Here is a 23,503-nt window from a genome sequence, read left to right on the forward strand (position 1 = left end):
TAATTGACAATGTTTTTTCACATTGTTACTAATACTCGTCACTTTACTTGTATACTCGTGAGAGTTTTACACATACTCTATACTTAAAACTATACACAGTACTTGCAAAATTAACAATATGCAAACTTGAAACCAACTTTACACAACAAAGTCAACAATAAACTGCAAGTGAAGAAATTTGGAAGTTTTATAAATAAACTGAAATGAAATTAATATCAATAATGAAGTAGATAAGCTTACCTCAGAAGTGCTATAGTGGAACCTGTCTGAAGCAATATGACAAACTGAATACCTTACAATGTTAAGAATTTCGATTTACTTTTGACGTCCGTTATTTGTGCCTGCTACGCCCAATCTGACCAAAGCAAACACCGCAAACCAGTTCGAATACTAGGATTTAAAAATAGACCTTGCTTAGTCGGCAATTTCAAACCTGATTTAAACGTATGGGTGAAAGTTGGGGATAAAATTTATCTATTTACCTGAACACAAATTTGGTAATGGATGAATGGAAAGCAGTTTGGACTTTAAATGTGACAGTATATCATGTCTGAGCTGGACGATACAACTACCCCATATTCAGCATTGTGAATAGTCTGCCTACAGCATTGGACAACATAACATCCCAGGGCTTTCCTGTCACTTTGGGGCAAATATTCTGGCATGACACCCTCAAAGTCATGTAATATATGTATGATTTTATACAAACAGCCAGGCTACTCTTAACATGACAGTATGTAGAAGTATATCAGTTATGTAGAAAAAAAACAACTTTGTATATTTTACATTATTTATTCCACATATTGAGCACCTTAAATATAGATAAGATATATAATATTATGTCCAAAGTGTTACAATACATACATATCAACATACAAAATACTAACATATAGTTCTATTAATTACAACTAGGTAAGAAAATAAGAAAGGAAATTGGGACGGAAAACGAAGATTGCAAAACATTATTTACATAACTGAAATAAATATGCATCACATTTGAAATCTAACACTGGTGTGTAGGCTTTTATAATTTTCTCTCTGTAGACATTTAATTACACATGTTATGTAACTCTATGTGATTGTTCTTTTAACTGACAAGCAGATGGATAACCTGTAATCGACGTGAAAATGGGGAGAATATCCGAGATAACGATAGTCTACTGAAATTTAGCATGTCGACATTCACTAAAATTCACACCAACAACAGTACCAAACACAAAAGTTCTGTAACGACTAGCTTCTCTACGCTGTGTGTACAATGTGTGTATACTGGGTGTATAATGTGTGTACACTGTGTGTATACTGCAATCTGTGCATTATTACAACAAACCTCTGCACACTCTAGAAGTTGTTTGTATGTGTTTCCACTAAAATAAAAACATCTGACACACACAAACAGAACTGCATCAAAAGATGAAAGCAACAAATTACACCTTTACTGTTCATAACATGGCAATTAAATGTTTTGCTCTCTTATAAAAATTTTAGTCTTTAAAGCTTGACATTACTTATTCAAATACAAAAAGGCTAATTTCTAAGTGAAAAGTCAATTTCAGAAAATTATTGAAACCATGTTTTACCATCAGGCAATTTGAATAAAATTTGATTCACACAGTTCCCTACACATGGATCTAACAACATTCTGTTTAGGGTCATGTCAGAGCCACCTTTTTGTCGGTCAATAAATTTCCTCCTGTAGAAATCGTACTGGTTATTCAGAAATTCAAGCTTATCCATCATCCAACTTAACAACCTGAGGTGTTATGAAAGACTGAAAGTACATGTATGCTTTATGGGATTAAGTTTTGAGTGCTAGGCCCATTATTTTAAGAGGATATGTTCTGTTATAGTTGCTGATAATTATGAAAAGTTTTCTTTTAATTAGGAAAGATTTCATTTAATAATGAAAGGTGTCTTTTACTTATGAAAGGTTTTCTTTTAATTATGAAATGTTTTCTTTTAAAAGTTGATCTGCTACATGCTACACACATTTGACTGGTAAAAAATAACTTGTGTCTGAACTGCACTTTCAACAAGTAACTCAATTTTCATGTGCCATTCAAACACTGCTAAGAATGGTGCATACATGTGGCATATTTTTAATTTGTGTTACCATCCGTGACATTTTATTGATATAAAACGTAAATGAACACAGATTTGAAACTTTCCACTTTAGATGTAAGCCGTACCGTTATTGGTGAACAAATCTAACATCAAATTTTAATTAAATTGGCCTTCATTAATATCATTGGTATTACGCCAACAACTGAGCTAAATGTAACAGCACAACAAAAATTGTTGATGAATAGACAGATATCGAATAGATGTACCGAGATTGACGCGCAGATATCAGATAGATAAACAGACATCAAACAGATGGACATGTTGTGATTGACGTGCAGATATCAGATAAACAGACATCAAACAGATGGACATGTTGTGATTGACGCGCAGATATCAGATAGATAAACAGACATCAAACAGATGGACATGTTGTGATTGACACGCAGATATCAGATAGATAAACAGACATCAAACAGATGGACATGTTGTGATTGACGCGCAGATATCAGATAGATAAACAGACATCAAACAGATGGACATGTTGTGATTGACGCGCAGATATCAGATAGATAAACAGACATCAAACAGATGGACATGTTGTGAATTCGTAGACTTTAGTCCTTTCTTATAAAAGAAAAAAACTTTTCACCTCCACTGTATTCACAGTTCACAAATTGATTTAATTTCTAAGATTAAAATGCTAAACAGATGTTCTATTTTGATATGGAAAGTTCTAAGTCTCTCTCCAAACCTGTTTCAGTGCAGTAATATTAATTTGAAAGCGTATCTTGTGCAGTAAGATTTGTGTATCTTTCAGCCCCATGCTCTGAGATACAATATTTCTTCATTTTGTACTATGATCCTGTACAGTAAGATTTGTGTATCTCTAAATCTCTTGCTCTGGAGTACATTTTGTCACACTGTGCACAAGAAAACATTTCATTCTTCTGATAAAGGTGATTGTCTACATTGTGTTGTCTAGGAGGGTCAGCTGCCAGACGGTGTCTCTCTGGGGGAGACCTTTTCCTCTCGTGTCCGGAGGATGGTACAGCCGCTACAAAAATGAGATAAATAAGATGTGTTCTCGTAAGTAAAGCATGCAAGGGAAATAATTCTAGTTTATTTAGCAAGGGAAATAACCTTAGTTTATTTTTAAAAGGAAAATAACTAGTATATCTAGCAAAGGGAAATAACTCTAGTTTATCGAACAAGGGAAATAACTTTAGTTTATTTAACATTGTACGACTCATACTGGTTGTGGCTTACATCTGGGGTGGTCCTCCATGTTGAGATTTCCCGCTCTCTTTAGCTGGATGTAAGCACTAATACTGGTTGTATTGACTGGAGCCATCACCATTTTTTTGCCACTTGCAGGTCGGTCCGTCTTCTTAGCAGCACTGGGTGGTCTAGTTCCCTTCCCAACAATGAACTCATCACAAACAGGATTCTGCAAATATGATATAACAATTCACACAGGCAGCAACACATAACACAAAAACTGCATCTAGGGATTGATTAATGATTCCTTTTTGATGCTCAAACTTGATTTAGTATTCACACATCTAGATTAGTGTAGCCCTGTCTATCCCTACCCTGTTTGTTGATCCAGAGGATTTAGGAGGTTTTCCATAGGAAGATTTTGTTCTTGGTCTCTCCACAGGTTCTGACTTGGAACTGTTGTTTTTGTTCTCTTGGAAGGAACTACAATGTAAGAGTACATCTACTAACACATGTAAAAATAACAGACTCGAAACACCCAGGCTACAATTCAAAAGATCTACTAACACATGTAAAAATAACAGACTCGAAACACCCAGGCTACAATTCAATAGATCTACTACCACATGTAAAAGTGACAGACTCGAAACACCCAGGCTACAATTCAAAAGATCTACTAACACATGTAAAAATGACAGACTCGAAACACCCAGGCTACAATTCAATAGATCTACTACCACATGTAAAAGTGACAGACTCGAAACACCCAGGCTACAATTCAATAGATCTACTACCACATGTAAAAGTGACAGACTCGAAACACCCAGGCTACAATTCAATAGATCTACTAACACATGTAAAAATGACAGACTCGAAACACCAAGGCTACAATTCAAAAGATCTACTAACACATGTAAAAATGACAGACTCGAAACACCCAGGCTACAATTCAAAAGATCTACTAACACATGTAAAAATGACAGACTCGAAACACCCAGGCTACAATTCAATAGATCTACTAACACATGTAAAAATGACAGACTCGAAACACCCAGGCTACAATTCAATAGATCTACTAACACATGTAAAAGTGACAGACTCGAAACACCCAAGTTAAAATTCAATAGATCTACTACCACATGTAAGAATGTAAGAATACCCAGGCTACAATTCCATACCTGTCTGGAATCCAAACATCTTTCTTCATAAGTTTGTCTTCTTCCCGAGCATTCTCTAAGTTTTCGTCTGACCACAAATGCATTGGACCAGTCTGAGAAACAAAGTCATGGGAGTCTGAGAAACAAGTTTTATTAGTCGTTTTAAAGTTCCAGGGTTGAAAATTCCTAAAGCCCGACATCCTGGACTTAAGAAATTGAAATTCAGACATGCTATAACGTCAAAGTAAACACCTGTTGGACTTGTTGTTTTAAATCCAAAATCATGATTGAACAAAATTTTCAATTGACACTAAAGTAAGATTTTCAGCAAATTAATATCCAAGATTGAGTTTTCTTCAAATTATAAATGGATTATTCTTAGAAATGCAAAACTTTTCACTCGTGCATTTCCATGAAGCTAACATCAAAGAGAAACCATTGTCCTACTGCAGTAGTAAAATTGATCACATGTCCGGAATATTTTTCCAAGATACAATCCATATTTACTTTCCTCCTATTACGCATCCGGGGAGTCTTACTTTTTCCCAGGCCACTTTGGGGGGACTTCTGCCCTTCTGCATGTGGAAGACTTTACTGACTGAATTCCTCAGGGTCTCATTCTGCTCCTCCAGGACTTGGATCCGGATTGAGTTGGCTTTGACCTGATTCTCCATGTCTATGACAATGTCCCCAGTACCTGAAGAAAGTTTGTATTTTGTTAAATGGAGAATTACAAATTTTCATACAAGTGAGCATTTTATCAACTTTGTCAAACATAATGGTGATCTGGTTATCTACCCAGTACTGTTGATCCATTTAGCTGCTGTAAATCTGTTTTTATAAGTGATGCTTTTATTTTTACATCACTTTGCAAGATCACGAATTTGCAAAAATTTAGCCCTCCTTAGTTTCTGTTGGGTGTGTTTATTAGTACACCAACTGTCTTCGAATGAAACTGATGTTAATCACTTGAAAATAAAGTCTTATACAAGTTTTGGATCTACACTGTACATTACCTTGCATACATAGATGATGTGGACATTGATATACCGACTCCCTGATATTGAATTGAATGTCTGGATTCACTGAATCACAGAGATTAGATATTCAATCAGCAGACTTCCTACTATTACCTTGCATGTCTGGATTCACGGGGCCGTGGAGATCCGGATACTCTATCAGGAGTTTCTCTCGCTCTGTGGCTTCCTCCAGTTTGTTCTCCAGCTGCTGTATGTCAGATTTTAAGGTCGCTATGGAGCCCTGCAGCTCTTCTTTCTGTACACTCAGCTCATCAACTAAAGCCTGCGGAAGATGCACATTCTACATTTAGCTCATCAACTAAAGCCTGCGGAAGATGCAGATACTACATTTAGCTCATCAATTAAAGATGTTACATGGAGTTCATTAAACACAAAATCCTGACTTTATCATTAGTACATGGAGTTCATTAAAAACAAAATCCTGACTTTATCATTAGTACATGGAGTTCATTAAAAACAAAATCCTGACTTTATCATTAGTACATGGAGTTCAAGCTTCCAGTCTACTGTCCATTCCTATTCTGTATTTGTAACGGAGACATTTTTATGCCTCTGATGGGATCTGATCACCCGGGTCTCTGGCACACAAGTCCAGAACTCTACCAATCGAGCTAAAGGGTTAACCCACTGGCCAGAGCTAGTAGGAATGCCATATCACTCACACTACCATATATTCATCATTATCGGCATTTTGATTAACGTGCAGGATTAGGTGCATCTTCCACAGCAGTGGGCTCCCTTCCAGGTAACTGGCTTGCTGCACGCATGGCAGACCTAACATTTAGCTTCCAGGCATCTCTGTCCAACGGGCTGACCGCTGGTCTTTTTCTAACTGTAATTTCCATGTTATCTTTGGTCTCCCTGGTTGTCGTCCTCCCTCTTCTTTCATATTAAAGACATTATTGATTGCCCCACTGGATCTAGCAATGTGTCCAAACCAGCGTAGCCTCTTCTCCCGCAGGATAGCGTCGAGGTCATTGATCCCAAGTCGTGCCAGTAGCTCGCTTGATCTGACACTAGCCATGTCTTCGGGCTTTACCATGCAAATCTGTCTGACCATGGCTCTGTCATTTCATCGTATGTGAAGGAGGTCTGGTTTTGGCAAGAGCCACGTCTCATTTGCATACAGCATCACGCTATGCACATATGTACTGTATAACCTGCCACGGGTCTTATAGGAAAGATGACGGGAAGAGAGGACAGGCAGTAGTTCCTGAATTTATTCCAGGCCGTCTTCACACGAGTGATCGTTGAGAGCACACATCCTCCAGCCGCAAACAGCATGTCACCTAAGTAGCAGAAGGAAGCTACTACCTCTAGCTTGTCTGTTCCAACTTGAACTTCCCTCTGTGGCCTTCCATCTATTGGTCGAGCAGTTCCCAGGCATCTAGCGCAGCGGTAATTGGGATCCTCTTTCAAGTGCTTAAGGCCGCTGCACTTCTTATGCACCCAGTGCTTACATCCCTTGCCGTGTATACTGTTGCTGCCAACACCTGTATGGCACATGGAAATTTGCCCGAGCTCTGCAGAAGATCCAAGCCTGTGCCACAGATCATGATCTTGGTTTTCTTGGCATTGACTCTGAGTCCCTTCCTCTCCATTGCCTCCTTCCAGGTCAACAGTCTACTGACACATTCTTCCAAGGAATTTGAAATGATGACAAGGTCATCGGCATAAAGGTCCTCCCAGGGCACTCCTGCTTGAAACTCACGTGACAGGGCCTCAAGGACAATGATAAAGAGCTGTGGACTAAGCACAGATCCCTGATGTACACCGACCTTCATCTCAAACTCATCACTGAGACCATCACCAACCCGTACGCGACTCCACGCATTCTCGTACATACTCTGCACCAGCTTCACAATCCATTCCTCGACACCAAGTTTTCTCAGCGCCCACCAAATCACTTGTCACGGTACTCTGTCAAAAGCTTTCTCTAGATCCACGAAGGCCATGTAGTCTCTCATTTACTGCCAGGTACTTCTCATGCAGCTGACGGACAACAAATATTGCATCTGTTTTACCTCTTTCTGGAACAAACCCAAACTGGGATTCATCAACTGTCACCACTTGTCTTATGAGTCTGTCTACAATTCTCTCAATGACTTTCATGGCTTGCTCAGTCAGCTTCAATCCTCTGTAGTTCCCGCGGTCCAGGGCATCACCCTTCCCCCTTATACAGGCAAACGATGAAGCTCTGCTCCCAATCAGTTGGTACCTTGCAATTACGGATGATAGCCATTGTGAGGTCACGGAGCATGATGGCACCTGAGTCGCCTGCCGCTCTCATCATCTCAACCACTAACCCTGATGGTCCAGGAGCTTTGCCGGTCTTCATCTCGGCAATGGCCTTCTTTACCATTTCGATGGTGATTGGGATGGGTGGACCTTCAAGTGGTGGTTCGTCTGACAGGTGACCTGGGTCCCACTCAAACTCAACATTGAGAAGCCTCTTGTAGTGCTCAAACCATGCCTGCTGTTTAGCCTCTTCACTCATGGACATCATTCCTTACTGGCTTGTCTCCAACAACATCTGTATTAACCCTTCTCATCTGGTTGGCAACTCGAAATACTTCCGAGGAATTGGTTTCAATGTTATTGTAGACTGCTTTGTCTGTTTCTTCCCGTGCATGGTGCACTATGCGCCTTGCAGAACGCTTGGCCACCAAGTAGTCCTCTTTTGTTCCCTTGCCAGCCTTCCAAGCCTTGAATGCTTGTCTTTTTGCCACAATTGCCCCTTCAACCTCATCGCACCACCACCAGGTTTCATGTCGCCATCGATGTGGCCGTGTTGTGCCACACACCTCCTCAGTTGTCCAAATAAAATATCTATTAGCATAGTTAGATATTATTCATAGCTTATTAATTATAGCCCATGAAATGCTGAAATTACATTGAAACATATCAATGAATTACAGAACAGTCTGTTCCGATGATAGATCCAGGATAAATGCACACTCAGGACAAAAAGTTGTCAGGAGAAGAAGCCTTTAGATGCCTTCAGCCTGCACTACAATTTGCAACCTATCTCATAATATTTACATTTCCGTGTTTTTGCCATCAATATCTTTACCCATTGAAATAGTAGTAATTTCTTCATGAATGTGAACAATGTGCAAATGAATCTTGATAGATATAGTGCGACTATTTTATCAGCTGGGAATTCAAACAGAAATGAAAGTAAAATGTAAATATAAAAAAATTAATTTTATTTTTGAAAATACACGAGGGTATGAACAGCATTTATGCTTCATTCCAGCATACTTTTCATGAAGCACTAACTGCATACTTCATGAAGTACCTAATAATTAAAGCATAGAATTTATTCATATGCCCTCATGAATGTTCAAAATTAAATTCCTTTCTTAAGAATCTCATCACATTGCTTTGTGTCGCTCACACATTTAATGACCTGGTGTGTACCTGATTGTCCTTGAGCTTTTGTTTGTATTGTTGAACATGTTTCTGAGCTTTCTCCAGAGTTTCCTCTATCCTCTCCTTCTCTTCCTCAAGCTCTGACACTTGATCCTTCAGTTCTCCATTTTCTTGATCCATGTTGTCTATCCTCTTCAGCAAGGAATCCTGCTTTGTCTGTAGACTCTGTAAAGTCAGTAGAATAATAGACCAAGGGTTACATATATGTAACACTTCCTACTGAGTACTATAGTATACTGGGGAAAAAAGGTAAGTCCCTATAGTAGTACCTGTACTTATAATCCGAGCTACACACTAAATCTGAATAACCTGGCATACTATTTTTATAAGTTGTCAGTTGTTGCCCTGTTGTTCTCGAGGAGAAAATTGAAAGCTTTTCATTTCTACTCTTGTGTAAAACTTTAAACCATAATCATAATTGTGACCAAACCCAGGATTTTAAAACATATAACTTGGAATCTTAGCATCATAAAAGAATGCTGTGTATAGGTTTTGTTATTTCTGGGACAAATGAAAACAATAGACAGATAATGGACAAATTTGGATCTGAAAAACTTCTACTTGTGCTGTGATGTTTTGGTCAATATGCTCACTGACCTGATTGTGTTTGGCCGCACTCTTGTTTCTGGCTTTCTCTTTAGACAGCTCCTTTCCTGATCGCTCAAGCTTATCTTCTACTTCCTGTAGACGACTCTGAACCCCGTCCAGGTGGTGTTGCAGTTGTTCAATTTCTGAGGAATCTACATGTTTTACTTTTAGTTCATCGACCAAGGCTTTCTTTGTGTCCTCTGCCAATGCATAATTACAACACTGTTTTCATGAAAATGAAAAATATTTTCTAAGGAACAAATTTAATTTGAACCTATTTATACAATATAAATTGGTTTGGGGTAATTTATGCATTACACTATGATGGCATAGTAATTATTCATTCCTTATGAATTTTCTAAAATTCTGATTTTAAATGACAAAGAGTAATATCGCCATGGCAATAAAATAGAAACAGAGAAGCCATGTACATTGTAATACCATTCCCAGGCCATAATATAGTACAACCTATTACCAAATCAGTTTATACAATATAAAAAAAAGTTGATACATGTACAATCCAATTATAGTTTATCAATGAAATCAAATTATTTGTCCTTGAGTATCTACAAACCTAATTCTGTAAGCAATCTCTGCTGTGATTCTAAATCCACTTTGTATTTTTTGAGCTGTTTTTCCACGGATTCTTTATTACATGTCATCTCCTCCATCTGTTTTTTCACAAGTGACACGGTCTGCGAATGTTCCGCCTCAATGTCTTTTAACTTGACATCAAACTGTCTCTGTAGTGTTGTCTGGATGTCTCTCTCTTTCCTCATCTCGGCATCAAAATTAGCCACTCTTCTCTCCAGTTTTTTACACTTTTGCTCACAGTTCTCCAGCTCCTCTTTGAGAGGGTTAATGGTCGCCATCAAGTTCTCCATGTGTTTGTTGATGCGACCTAGATCTTTAGCCTGCTCGGAGGCCCACCGTATGACATCATTAGATGACAACCACTTGACTTCTGATACAAGAGGACGGTACTTCTGTAAGGAGGAGGGCAGTTTCTGAGACTGACACATGTTTATGATAACATCTCCAGCATTTCGGAAGTTTTTCTGCACCACATGGCAGCCCTCACACGGCACAAATGCTGTTTCCACTGTCTGACACGACTTGCTGCAGGCGTCCCGTGCAATCTCCTCCATCTTACTAGGTGTCACAAATCCGGTCATGGCTGATCCCACTTTGTGTGGACTGAAGTGATAAGGCGGTCCACTCTGGGAGCTTGTCTCACTCTGTTTTCCCAAATCTTCTGACATCTTTTTCAAGCTGTTCTCCAAGTCCATTATTTTCCTTGATTTTGTCTTTATCTGGATGTACATGTAGAATTTTTTTAAATATACCATGATTTATAAATTCACAATGTTAATTCTACGTAGAATTTTTTTTAAATATACCATGATTTATAAATTCACAATGTTAATTCTAACACACAGCATTAAACTATCCAATGAATGAGTGGTGCCTTAGGACTCAGAATTCAATTTATTTTCATCTTCACCTCACATCCATATACTCTAACTGCTTAGTAACTGAAGCTATTATCTAAGAAAAACATTCCTTTGCTTTGATTATCTTAACAACACTTATTACAAACAAACTATTTCTCAAAAATTATGAAAATGAAAACTAAATTTATGTTATTATAAGTAAGAATACAATTTACTATAAGAAATGTAATTTATTTCCATGACAATTTCTATATCTATAGGGAGGGGTAATATATTTCAACTTTTGAACATCATAGAAAATTTATATGTCCCTTATTTTATAGGAACTTTACATTTGTACACTGCACTCATTACAACCAAATTAAGCCAAAAAATATATTGCATATATTATAAATGAACTCATGCATATATTTCTTTGTTTGTGTCATGTGTCCTTAAATCGCCTCTCATTTCAAAGAGAATCTTAACTTCAATGCATCACGAGTCGGACAGCTCTATAAAAATCTTAAGCTTACTTGGTAATTTTTATGAGATAACATATTTTCTATATTTAGATATGAGATAACATATTTTCTATATTTAGATATGTTTTCTAACGTCCAAGTTTTTATGACCTACTTCAGACATGGTTTGCTGGACGACGGTGTTGAGCTGAACTTGTCTATTACAGAACTGTTTGATCACGAGACCAATAGACGAGGCCCCCTGGTCAGTCATATCCTCCCCTGCTCGAAGCAACATCTGCCGTGTCAAGGCAGACAGAGCCTGTAGCAGGTAGATAAACCTGTCAAATGAACCGTGACAAAGTCTGTTAGTATCAAAACGTTAATCACAGTAAAATGTGTTTATAGCGAAGTTTTGATTCATTATAAACGTAATTCATTAAATCCAACATATTCATGATATGTTTTGAAACTATAGGGAATGAAAAAAAATCAACATAGTGTGATTTCGTTATAAGCATGTTTGCTGTAATTGTGTTTCACTGTAAGTGTGAATTCATTATAAGCGTGTTCACTGTAACTGTGTTTCACTGTAAGTGTGAATTCATTATAAAACATGTTTGCTGTAATTGTGTTTCACTGTAAGTGTGAATTCATTATAAAACATGTTCACTGTAATTGTGTTTCACTGTAAGTGTGAATTCATTATAAAGCATGTTCACTGTAATTGTGTTTCACTGTAAGTGTGAATTCATTGTACCAGGTAAGCATGTTCGCTGTAAAGTTTTATACTACATAATCTTTAGTACTTTAGAATACATTTTCTTCACTATAAGAAATATGTCATGATTAATCTTACCATTTCAATACGTGAACATCTACATTTTGTTCTATTAATCCTTCATTTAGCTACCTTTGTTATCTATTATTCAGAGTCCACAAATACCTTTAGAGCAAAAACAGGATGATTTTGTAAACTGTATTGTTACCTGTCAATCACCAATTCATAGAGGGCTATGTGAGCGACTTGGTCATCCTCAGCGTCATCACTAAACGTGTATAAATCTAATAGCTCCTCTACATTTACATCAGCACTCCGTTTGTCAGGGAACTTCCAGGAGGAAACCCCCACAGGGCCTGACCTGGAGAGGATTTCGTTAACGGCCCATTGAATGTCCGATACATCTGTTCGTAAACTCTCTAGAATAGCCTCCCCTCCTAACAATTCTGCCATTTCCTAAATTAAAACGAATGTCGTGTTAATCTGTTAATGGATTGCAAAGTTAGGGCACAGGGGCTCGTCACGAAATTTTTGTATTATCAAAATTTGACATCGTCTATCCTATATTTACATATATTGTAAATTTAGAATAGAGAGGGTCAATTCGTGACGAGTCCCTGTGGTTAGGGCAACTCTTTCTCTCGATTACACAGGAATTTTTCATAAAACCATGATGTAATTACAGAAATATCAATGTTAGACATTTTTTATCCAACAAAACATTACCTCACAAAGCAGTATTTTGAGTTGAAGTTTTAACTTTCACCACTGTTGTTTTCTCAATTTCGTTTGTTTACAGGAATTTCGCAGACACAAGACAAGTCGTACCTTGACTTAGTCGATTGAACTTAAAATCTTCAATGGTTTGTTACAGATATCATAAAACAAATTTTAAAACTCATTTCAAAAGAGACATGAAAATGATTTTTTGTGCATAAAAGATAACACAGAATTGTATCACCGTGTTACCCCCCCCCCCTCTTAGTTTACAAAGAAATCATTTGTAGGATCATAGACATATAGATAAATATAAATTTACGTTATTCTCTTTAGAGAAGTGGACAGGCATAGGCTATGTCTGTCCACTTCTCTAAAGAGAATAAAATTTACGTGTGCAACAAATGCCATTATTTTGCACCTTATTTCTGCAATTCTCGTCAGCGTTCACCACGTTACATCATCCATCCAACATACCAGATCTAGGCACCAGTACCATTCCCTTCTGTACCAGACATCAGAGTCACAGAGAAGGACGTGCTGAAGTTCCTGTTGGGCCTCAAACTAAATAAGGCTACTGGTCCTGATGTCCTGATGAGATCTCTATCAAGTTCCTGAAAGAGATGACTCACTCAGTTACACCAGCACTCGCCAAGATCTTCCGGACATCCATCAACCAAGGCCAAGCACCAGAGGACTGGAAGTCAACAAATGTCTCGCCGATATTCAAGAAGGGTGACAAAAGCAAGCCTGCAAATTATCTACCTGTGCCCTTGACCTCTGTGTGCTGTAAGATGGTAGAGCACATCATCCACAGCCACTTTATCAACATCTTCTAACCGACTACCATTATGCACATGGGTTTAGGAAGAAGCGATCCTGTGAGTCCCAACTGAGTTCAACAGTCCAGGACCTCGCAATGGGCATAGAAAACAACACCCAGATGGCCTACCTTCCAAAGCGAGCTCCACGGCCAGATTATTTGCCGATGAATGCCTCCTGTACAGGACCACCACTACAGATGCCGATGCATGACAACTCCAAATGGATTTAGAAAACCTCCAGCAATGAGAAGCAGACTGACTGATGCACTTCAACCCTGATAAGTGTGAGGTCATCCGTGTCACCACCAAACGAAAACAACGCATCACCCCATACTAGTGTAGATGAGAAGGAGCTGACTGTTACCACCAGGGCCAAGTACATAGGGGTCAACATCTCCAACAACCTATCGTGGAACTATCACATTGATAGTGTTTGTAAGAAAGTAAACAACATGACTGCCTTCTTAAGGAGAAATATCTCATCTTGTCCAACCAACATCAAGGAAAAATGCTACAAGACGCTGGTCAGAACCCAGTTGGAATATGCATCCACTGTTTTGGACTCTCGTACTAAGAAGAACATCGAGAAAATAGAGGTGGTGCAAAGGAGATCAGCTAGGTTCGTGACAAACAACTACAACACCACCAGTAGTGTCAGAGCGATGATTGACAGGCTAGAGTGGGAGAGCTTACGCCAACGAAGAGTCCGAGCAAAGGCCAACATGTTGTACTGGGTTGTCCATTCCCTTGTTGCCAAGGAACTGCCACCCCAATTCAGCCAAACAGGAGCAGCTACATGGGGACACCAACTCTGATACCGGATCCCATTCTGCCGGCCCACCATCTTCACCGATACCGGATCCCATTCTGCAGGCCCACCATCTTCAAGGAATCATTCTATCCTACTACCCTCAGGGTATGAAAGCAGCTGCCACAAGACACCGTCATGACCACGACCCTGGAGTCCTTTAAGACCAGGATCCAGGGATTAGAAACACCATAAGTAGCAGTGCATGATTTTATCAGATTTTAAACTTGTACATAGCGGCATGGACTCCCCCTCGCGCACATGCTTTTAACGAAAGTGGGACAACGCCGTAGTAGCCGTCCTTTACTCCATAGGAAGAAGAAGGATATCAACGTTGATTCGGCGTCGATTTTTCCACATTGAAAATTGATTTGCAACGTTGTTTCAACGTTGAAATAACGTTTGTATTTCGATCATTGAAGGTCGTGGTTTTGAAATAACGTTTAAACGTTTCCTGACGAGTATACGTCGTGATGTAGTATTTGTTTAATGTTGTAACAATCCCTGATCTCTCTATACCCCCCCCCCCCCTAGCCCCCCTAGCGCTATCTGACCTCCCCTACAAATAGTTAGCGGTAGTTTCCAGTACAGGATTTCTACCCTCTTCCCCAGACTCTCTGGGCTCCTCCAGTATTATATGTTCTTGTCGCCATTTCCCGTTTTAATGTTAGCCTTGTAATTGTTATATAGAGAAGTTCCTGATCCTCCCAATATCTGTCTAGTCTGTTTTAGATGTCACTATAGTCTACTATCTCTTCTGCTAGATTATTCCAGATGTTTGCTATACGTAGAGTAGTTTTTTCTTAGTTCGGAGTTGCTTTGTTGAGGATATATATATATCCAAGGGTGGATCCAGGAATTGTTGTTAGGGGGCGCAACATTAAGAGGCAGGGTATCTGGGGGCCGCTTTGAGGCAAAGCCCGGGGGTGGAAGCTCCTGAATTTTACAGATTTTGTAGGGCTTGAAATATGTTTCCTATATAGTAATTTTTACTATTTTTAATAAGGTGAAACTAAAAAAAATAAGGTGGGGTTTTTTTTTTTGGGGGGGGGGGATGTAAGTTCTTCCAATAAAAGTAATTCAATAAATCAACAGTAGCGTAGTGATAGTAGATGAGCAGGTCATAGGATCTGATTTTAATTAGATTGATAAATCAAAAGAACTTGTCATTTATTTCTCCGCTACTGATATCTTCAGTGAATTTCGCCCTGACGTTCTGGAGTGTTCTTCCATAGTGTTATAAATTTACTTATTTCTGGGTCATAGTATTGGTGAATTATTTTGTACTGTTCTATCATATTTTTTCTTATTCTTCGATACGCTAGTGTTGGTAATTTTAACTTTTTCGGTCTCTCTGGGTAGCTCAGTCCTTTTTAACCTGGGGTTTGATTGATTGATTGATTGATTGTATCTTGTTTAACGTCCCTCTAGAGAATTTTTCACTCATATGGAGACGTTACCAATACCAATGAAAGGCTTCAAATCATGGCCTATGCTCGGCGCTTACGGTCATTAAGGTTGTACTCTACATCGTCAGAATGGCTGACTTCCTTTAAAAACATGGATGAAAAAATCGATATCAGTAATATTTGACTTTTCCTTTTTCATTTAAATGCATAGCCGAGTAGTTCAGTAGGTTAGAATACCGACTGCTGAACTGTAGGTCGCAGGTTCGAGTCCAGCAGGGGTTTTAAAAAAAATTTCAAATTACCTTCTACTAAAACTGTATTTTTTGACAAAATAAAGTAAATTTGAAAATTTTCAACTTCAAAATATTGTTGTACATATCCTCCACTTTTCATCTACATCAAATTTCTCTGGTGTAGCATACATCCTTAAGCAGTGAGAGTTCTTTCGCGTGCCACACTTACTGTGATACGGGACGTCCGTTTTTAAGGTCATCTCCGAGGATCCGTGACATTCATACCTGATGCCGAGCGTTTGGCGATGGAACTGTCACTACCTGTTTTGACTGGTTGCTCTTCTTTGTAATTTGTCTACATATTTTATCTTGTGTATATATGGAGACCAGATTGGGCTGGCAAACTTACTCACCGTATACAACGTTACATTGGAGGAGTCGTCACTGTGGAGCATGGGGGCTCGGCTCAGAAGCGGAGCAAACGCAGTATCACCGAGTATGAGATCGGTTTTCTCATAAACTACACCATATTTCTGCAAACATCATATTGCATAGAGTGTGGTAAATATATTTTTATCATTCAAATTTGTCACGGAATTTTAGAAACCCGTACTTACCTCAAACATTTCGTTCGCGTTTCACGTGTTGGTCTACAAAATTGAAATTGATGATTTAAACCCATCTTTCTCGGTCATTCATCTCTCTGCCTACCAATCTGATTAAAATCAGATCCTCGATCCGCTCCTTTATTTCTTGTAGCGACAAATCAAAAGAAATAAAGGAGCGGATCGAGGATCTGATTTTAATCAGATTGTCTGCCTACTTGATTTGATTGATAGAGGGTATGTATATCCCGATACCATGATTGTTGATGATTATATCGCCCTTTTATTTACATTTCACATGTAATTTGCACAAAATCTTACCAATTTGTAATGTGTCGCATGAGGGCTCAAATCTGGCATGCCGCGAGGAGTAGGCTACATATATTTTACTGTATCGCGAGGCTTTGAAGTTTGACCTTTGGACTGATTAACATTAAGTTTACAATGATCCTTTTAATATCACATATTTTGTCAGTTTTCTTTTCATATTTCAGAATAAAATGTGGTTGGAAAGAAGTACAGTCTTCATAGGAATAGGATGAAAAGTGGGCTATCGGCAAAACTGAAGCTTAAAAGCTACATGTATACCGTCGAATCTATGTCCTGTAATCAAATAGCTCTCATCTGTTACAAAACATACTTGCACACCAACAGATGGAACGCGTTATAGAATATGATTTATTTTCAAATTAGGGCCCTCTCGGGCATACAGCATACATGATTGTTAACATTTCAATGTGCAATGACGATAAAAAAAACAAACAAAAAAAACAAGAGTAAAATATGCACTATTAGTATGAGCAATGTTCATACATGAGACATTTGAACATGATAATACTTATTTGTATTATATGTAAGTACCACCGTGTATCCTAATGCAAAACAGTCAGAAATACACAAAGGAAAACACACACACACACACACATAAATATATATATATATATATGTGTGTGTGTGTGTGTGTGTGTGTGTGTGTGTGTGTGTGTGTGTGTGTGTGTACACACATGTACATAACAACTCTACATGTACATGTAATAATAGTAAATTTCCAGCTCAAATTGTGTCCAAGCCCCTTTAAGCTTGTATCTTCTGATGCACGGATTTTCCTGTTGATATTCATGGGTTTGCATTTGTCGGGGTGGAATTTTACTCCATACTTGGGGTTGCTTAAAGTCTTTATCTTGTGAATGTGATATCATTCTGAATATTTTTGTATCATCGACAAATAAATATATGTCTGAGTTGCATCGGCAAATAAATATATGTCTGAGCTGACAATATGAGTTGATAGATATAACGAAAAGTATCGGTCCGAGGACTGACCCCTGGGGATTACCTCTGTCCATCTAGAATGCACTCCGTTAATTGAAACTCTTTGTTTTCTTCCAATTAGGAAGCTTTAAATACACTAAATTACTTCGTTGTTTGTCCTTTAATATTGTAGGTTACCCTAATAGCCGTTTATTGTGACTGTCTATAAATTATTGTCACAATCTACCGTCAATTGCCGCTGTTTATTGTGAATGCCTATAAATTATTGTCACAACTACCGTCAACTACCACTGTTTATTGTGACTGCCTATGAATTGTTGTCACAACTACCGTCAACTGCCACTGTTTATTGTGACTGCCTATGAATTGTTGTCACAACTACCGTCAACTGCCACTGTTTATTGTGACTGCCTATGAATTGTTGTCACAACTACCGTCAACTACCACTGTTTATTGTGACTGCCTATGAATTGTTGTCACAACTACCGTCAACTGCCACTGTTTATTGTGACTGCCTATAAATTGTTGTCACAACTACCGTCAACTGCCACTGTTTATTGTGACTGCTTATAAATTGTTGTCACAACTACCGTCAACTGCCACTGTTTATTGTGACTCTCTATAAATTACTGTCACAATCTACCGTCAATTGTCTCTATTGTGACTGTCTATAAATTATTGTCACAACTACCGTCAACTGCCACTGTTTATTGTGACTGTCTATAAATTATTGTCAAAACTACCGTCAACTGCCACTGTTTATTGTGACTGTCTATAAATTATTGTCACAGTCTACCGTCAATTGTCACTATTTATTGTGACTGTCTATAAATTACTGTCACAAACTACCGTCAATTTATTGTGACTGTCTATAAATTATTGTCACAACTACCGTCAACTGCCGCTGTTTTATATTGTGACTGTCTATAAATTATTGTCACAACTACCGTCAACTGCCACTGTTTATTGTGACTGTCTATAAATTACTATCACAACTACCGTCAACTGCCAATATTTATTGCGACTGTCTATAAATTACTGTCACAGTCTTACTATTTATTGTGACTGTCTATAAATTATTGTCACAACTACCGTCAACTGCCACTGTTGATTGTGACTGTCTATAAATTACTGTCACAGTCTACTATCAAGTGTCACTATTTATTGATTACTGTCACAACTACCGTCAACTGTCACTGTTTACTGTGACTTATCATTTGATTATTGTGCGCAATAATTGAATTGATGCACACATCAAATCAATTGTTGATTTCATTAATTTAATTGATGCGCGCACCAATGTGCTAGAATTTTTGCGAGTAAAATTGAACTTGAAGCTCGGTATATGATTTGATGATATCTTTAATTCAAGTGAAGATATCTTTAATTGTTTACAACGCTTTTGTATAAGAAATTAATACACGCATCAATTTTTTGAAGGAGAATATCAATTCAATTAAAGATATCATTAATTCCGTTTTGGATTTACAGTTCTCTCTCTCTCTCTCTCTCTCTCTCTCTCTCTCTCTCTCTCTCTCTCTCTCTCTCTCTCTCTCTCTGAATCATTGCTCACATTAAATGAATTAATGATAATGATCAATAAGAGAGCAACCATCCAATTATTGCGCAATTTCAGTAAATATATGCCCGGCCGTTACTATTCAATTGAAGAGAGCAATAATTCAATTATTGCGCGCATTAATGGAATTAATGCGCGCATATTAGGAATTAATGCGCGCATTAATTGAATTATTGATTTATTCAATTGATTTGCAGCACGCATCAATTCCATTGTTGATTTCATCAATTCATTGGCAGAGAGAAACTATTCAGTTATAGCTCTCATTAATTCAGCAGAATACCTTTAATTGCATTGCGTTTATGTTAATTTGGCGCTCCATATATACAATCACAGCATGCCATAGGACTTCAGACACGCTTCAACTTTGATTTAACTTTGAACTTAAGATGGCGCAGTTTTAAAAATTACGTTCAAATTCTGATCCTACAGTGTAAATCAACAATGTTGACATTCATCAACGTCGACAAGTGCTTCAAATATAATGTACATGTACTTCATTTAATCAACCATAGATTGCTATCAAGCATGTATTAACCTTAATATGTGCTCACGGAATAATATCTCAAATAATAAGTATATAGACCACCTCATAAACTGAAGGAAGAACATAAATTGTAACGTAGATAAAATCTCTTTGGTATTAATTTTAAGGTTCTAACAAATGAAATGCATGTACTCCGCGACACATGCGCTGTTTATCGCTACCAATCTCATCACACTTTGCTGCGTACCCCGTACAGCTGGAATTTAAGTACAACGTGTATTTAAATTTAGAATTTTATGACTTTTGTTGAAAGAAAATCATTTTGTTGCGGTTAGTTGTCACTAAGTAATATGTGATATGTAAACATCCCGCCCTTAAAAGTATATAATGGCGCTCTATATATATATATATATATATATATATATATATATATATTAAAAGAAATAGAATAAACAGTACACAAAGTTAAAAATTTAACGCAAGCACTTTCATTTTATAATCCTCAGGCGTTACATTTTAAAATAGTTTTGAAAATCACTAGAATGTAACGCCTGAGGATTATAAAATGAAAGTGCTTGCGTTAAATTTTTAACTTTGTGTACTGTTTATTCTATTTCTTTTAATATTTTATACCGGACACTGTGATTTTTTTTAAAAACACAATTTGGATATATATATATATATATATATACACACTGAAGAAGACCTGTAACAGTACGGTCGAAATATTCGTACAAAGGATCTAGAGGTTTTTTTTTTTTATTTTACTTCGTAAAAAGAGTATATATATATATATATATAAAAAAGCACGAAAATCCAACAACACCCTACTTTCTTAAAGTGACGGATCTAAGAAGATACATGGCCAGTAAAGAAAATTATAAAAGCACTGAAAAGGACACGACACTGTTGTTATTTAAAACTCAAATTTTCGACGCAACCCGAGTCTTTATCAAGAGACAGATATCACATAAACAAATAGCACACACCACGAAAAAACGACAAATATCAATAATCTACATTGGTAACAAGAATGATTATATATATATATATATATATATATATATACACACACACACACACACACATATATAATTCAATAAAAAAGCAGGAAAATATACAGTTCCAAAATATATTTAAATCACTAGCGCTTTCTGGATTTTAACATTAATTTGTATTCACCTGAGGATGGATGTTAAAATCCAGAAAGCGCTAGTGATTTAAATATATTTTGGAACTGTATATTTTCCTGCTTTTTTATTGAATTATTTTGACTGTGTGATATCAACTCTTTCTATTTGGATTATATATATATATATATACACAAAGCACTAAAATGACCAACGACACTAACAACGAGATTGACAATCTCGTTGTTCGTGTCGTTGGTCATTTTAGTGCTTTGTATAATTTTTTGTATTTGACCTTGTATCCATGTTGTGGATCCGACACTTTGAGGTATCAGGTGTTGTTGGAACTTTAGTGCTTTATATATATATATATATATATATATATATATATATATATATATATATATATAAAGCACAGAAATAGTAATGAACTCTGAAATGAACATAACTGCCCTAAGTGAAGAAATATTTAATATAAAGCACAGAAAATTTCACTTTATTTGGATACCCACTTCCGCTCCTACCCGGGGTTGAACTCACGACCTGCGGAACCAAATCTCCTAGCAGCATGTAACCAGCGCGCCAATCTCTCACCAGAGGGAGTATTACGCTACGCGACATGCGCGACAACACCTCTGTCAATGTCTGAATGTCAAGATTCTTGGCAAAATTTTATTTCTACCTATATTGCATTATAATGTATGATTTTACAAGTTTTAGTGTTAAGCTTAAAATCTTACAGTAAGTTCACAAAAACAACGAATTCCATGATTATTCTAGTATTATTGGATGAATGAATGAATGAATATTTATATAAAACCTTTTAATTCGCTCAGGTGTCTCATAATTATGTTTACCAGCTTCTGCGTTTATAAAATTCAGACAAGTGTTTGATTTGCTTAGATATGATCATTACAGTTTGATATGCTAAGTTAGTTTTAGTACGTTTTGATATGATTTTTAGACGTTGACAGAGGTATTAGTTGAGCATATATAGCGGGAACGATAACTCTGGGTAGAGATTGCCAGCGCGCTAGACCGCTCGACCATCTAGACAAGTCAAAAAAACAATAAAAAAGTCGATGACGATGGAATTCTCGCCACGCTGTCACACGCTACACGGTCATTGAGAATTGAAATGGGATACAGTTATTTAACGTACATTTAAGAGAGAAATATTTCGAATATATATGTATAATAATAATTCTGATATGGTATTCAATACCCCAAAAATTAAAAACAATTATCATTTATTTATATTATGGTGAGAAAATAATTCTATATATACCGTGCTGGTACGTTCTGATTTGACCATTTACGGTTTCTTTTTCTTTCTTTTTTTCAATAGTGAAAATGACTTAATTTTGAGGAAAATCAGACGGCCCAGTTCCTCCTGCCTCCAAGATCCTTCTAATCTGATTTAAAATGCTCCAGACTAACGGCATATTCCCTCCCACTCTACTCACTTAGAGCTACTTTGTGTAAATTATCATTTGCAATATTTTCAAATCATGAAAATTGAACATTAACGCTACTAGTTCCATTCTCCTGTGACGTCATAAAATTTCGCAAAGTCAATGATTTGATAGGATTTATGCATGACAGGAACATAAATTTTGTTGGAGTCTTTTTAAATAGCTATTGTGAAAAATCTTGTTAACCATAAAATATTTCAAAAGTCTAAGTTATATACGAATAATCAATTATATATTTCAAAATATTGAATCCATGGGCAATAACTCTGTTTCCATTATTTTATTTATCAAATTTCCTTTATTTTTCTCAAATATTTGTATATTTTTTAAAGAAACGGTTTCATGAATTTGTTTTGAATACTATTATATAGTTTTAACCAGTTCTTGTGATTTTTTGATAGTGCTGTTTAAGGAAAATTGCAATTTTCTGACGTTGATACAGGTATATATGTGTGCTAATTGTTAAAAAAAAAATATTAATACCGCAACATACTTATTTTATCACTTTTATTTGTTACAACAAAAATGTAAGTTAGAAGAATAAACAATCAAATATTAGATTGAACTTATAATTCTAGAAGGATGGAATCACCTTAATACCATCAAAAAAGGTGTGTAAAATCCCACATGGGTCTTTTTACACCAGGCCTTTGCTCTGGATGCACCGGAGGGGATGGGGCTAAACTCCCGCCCAGACTACGTACCTTGGAAAATCCGTGATCCACCACTGTAAATCTCATTAGATTTAAGCTCTGTCCCCTTCTCGAACCCTGGATCCGCTCCT

At 37.0% G+C, this 23,503-nt stretch overlaps 1 protein-coding gene across 1 annotated transcript; it reads right to left on the reverse strand.

Moving 5' to 3' along the window:
• Positions 1-777: 777 nt before the first annotated feature.
• LOC125669523 (coiled-coil domain-containing protein 157-like) lies at positions 778-12,997 on the reverse strand. Its single transcript, XM_048904081.2, has 12 exons — positions 12,907-12,997; positions 12,389-12,636; positions 11,575-11,740; positions 10,077-10,815; positions 9,512-9,702; positions 8,903-9,079; positions 5,573-5,741; positions 4,979-5,136; positions 4,461-4,552; positions 3,657-3,765; positions 3,331-3,511; positions 778-3,118 (listed from the first exon to the last, which is right to left on the reverse strand). The coding sequence occupies exons 2-12, from the start codon at positions 12,631-12,633 to the stop codon at positions 2,919-2,921; spliced, it is 2,427 nt and encodes an 808-aa protein (XP_048760038.2). The 5' UTR covers positions 12,634-12,636; positions 12,907-12,997; the 3' UTR covers positions 778-2,918.
• Between the last annotated feature and the right edge of the window lie 10,506 nt (positions 12,998-23,503).

The sequence above is a fragment of the Ostrea edulis genome, chromosome 1, assembly GCF_947568905.1.
Source record: "Ostrea edulis chromosome 1, xbOstEdul1.1, whole genome shotgun sequence".
Classification (NCBI taxonomy): Eukaryota; Metazoa; Mollusca; class Bivalvia; order Ostreida; family Ostreidae; genus Ostrea; species Ostrea edulis.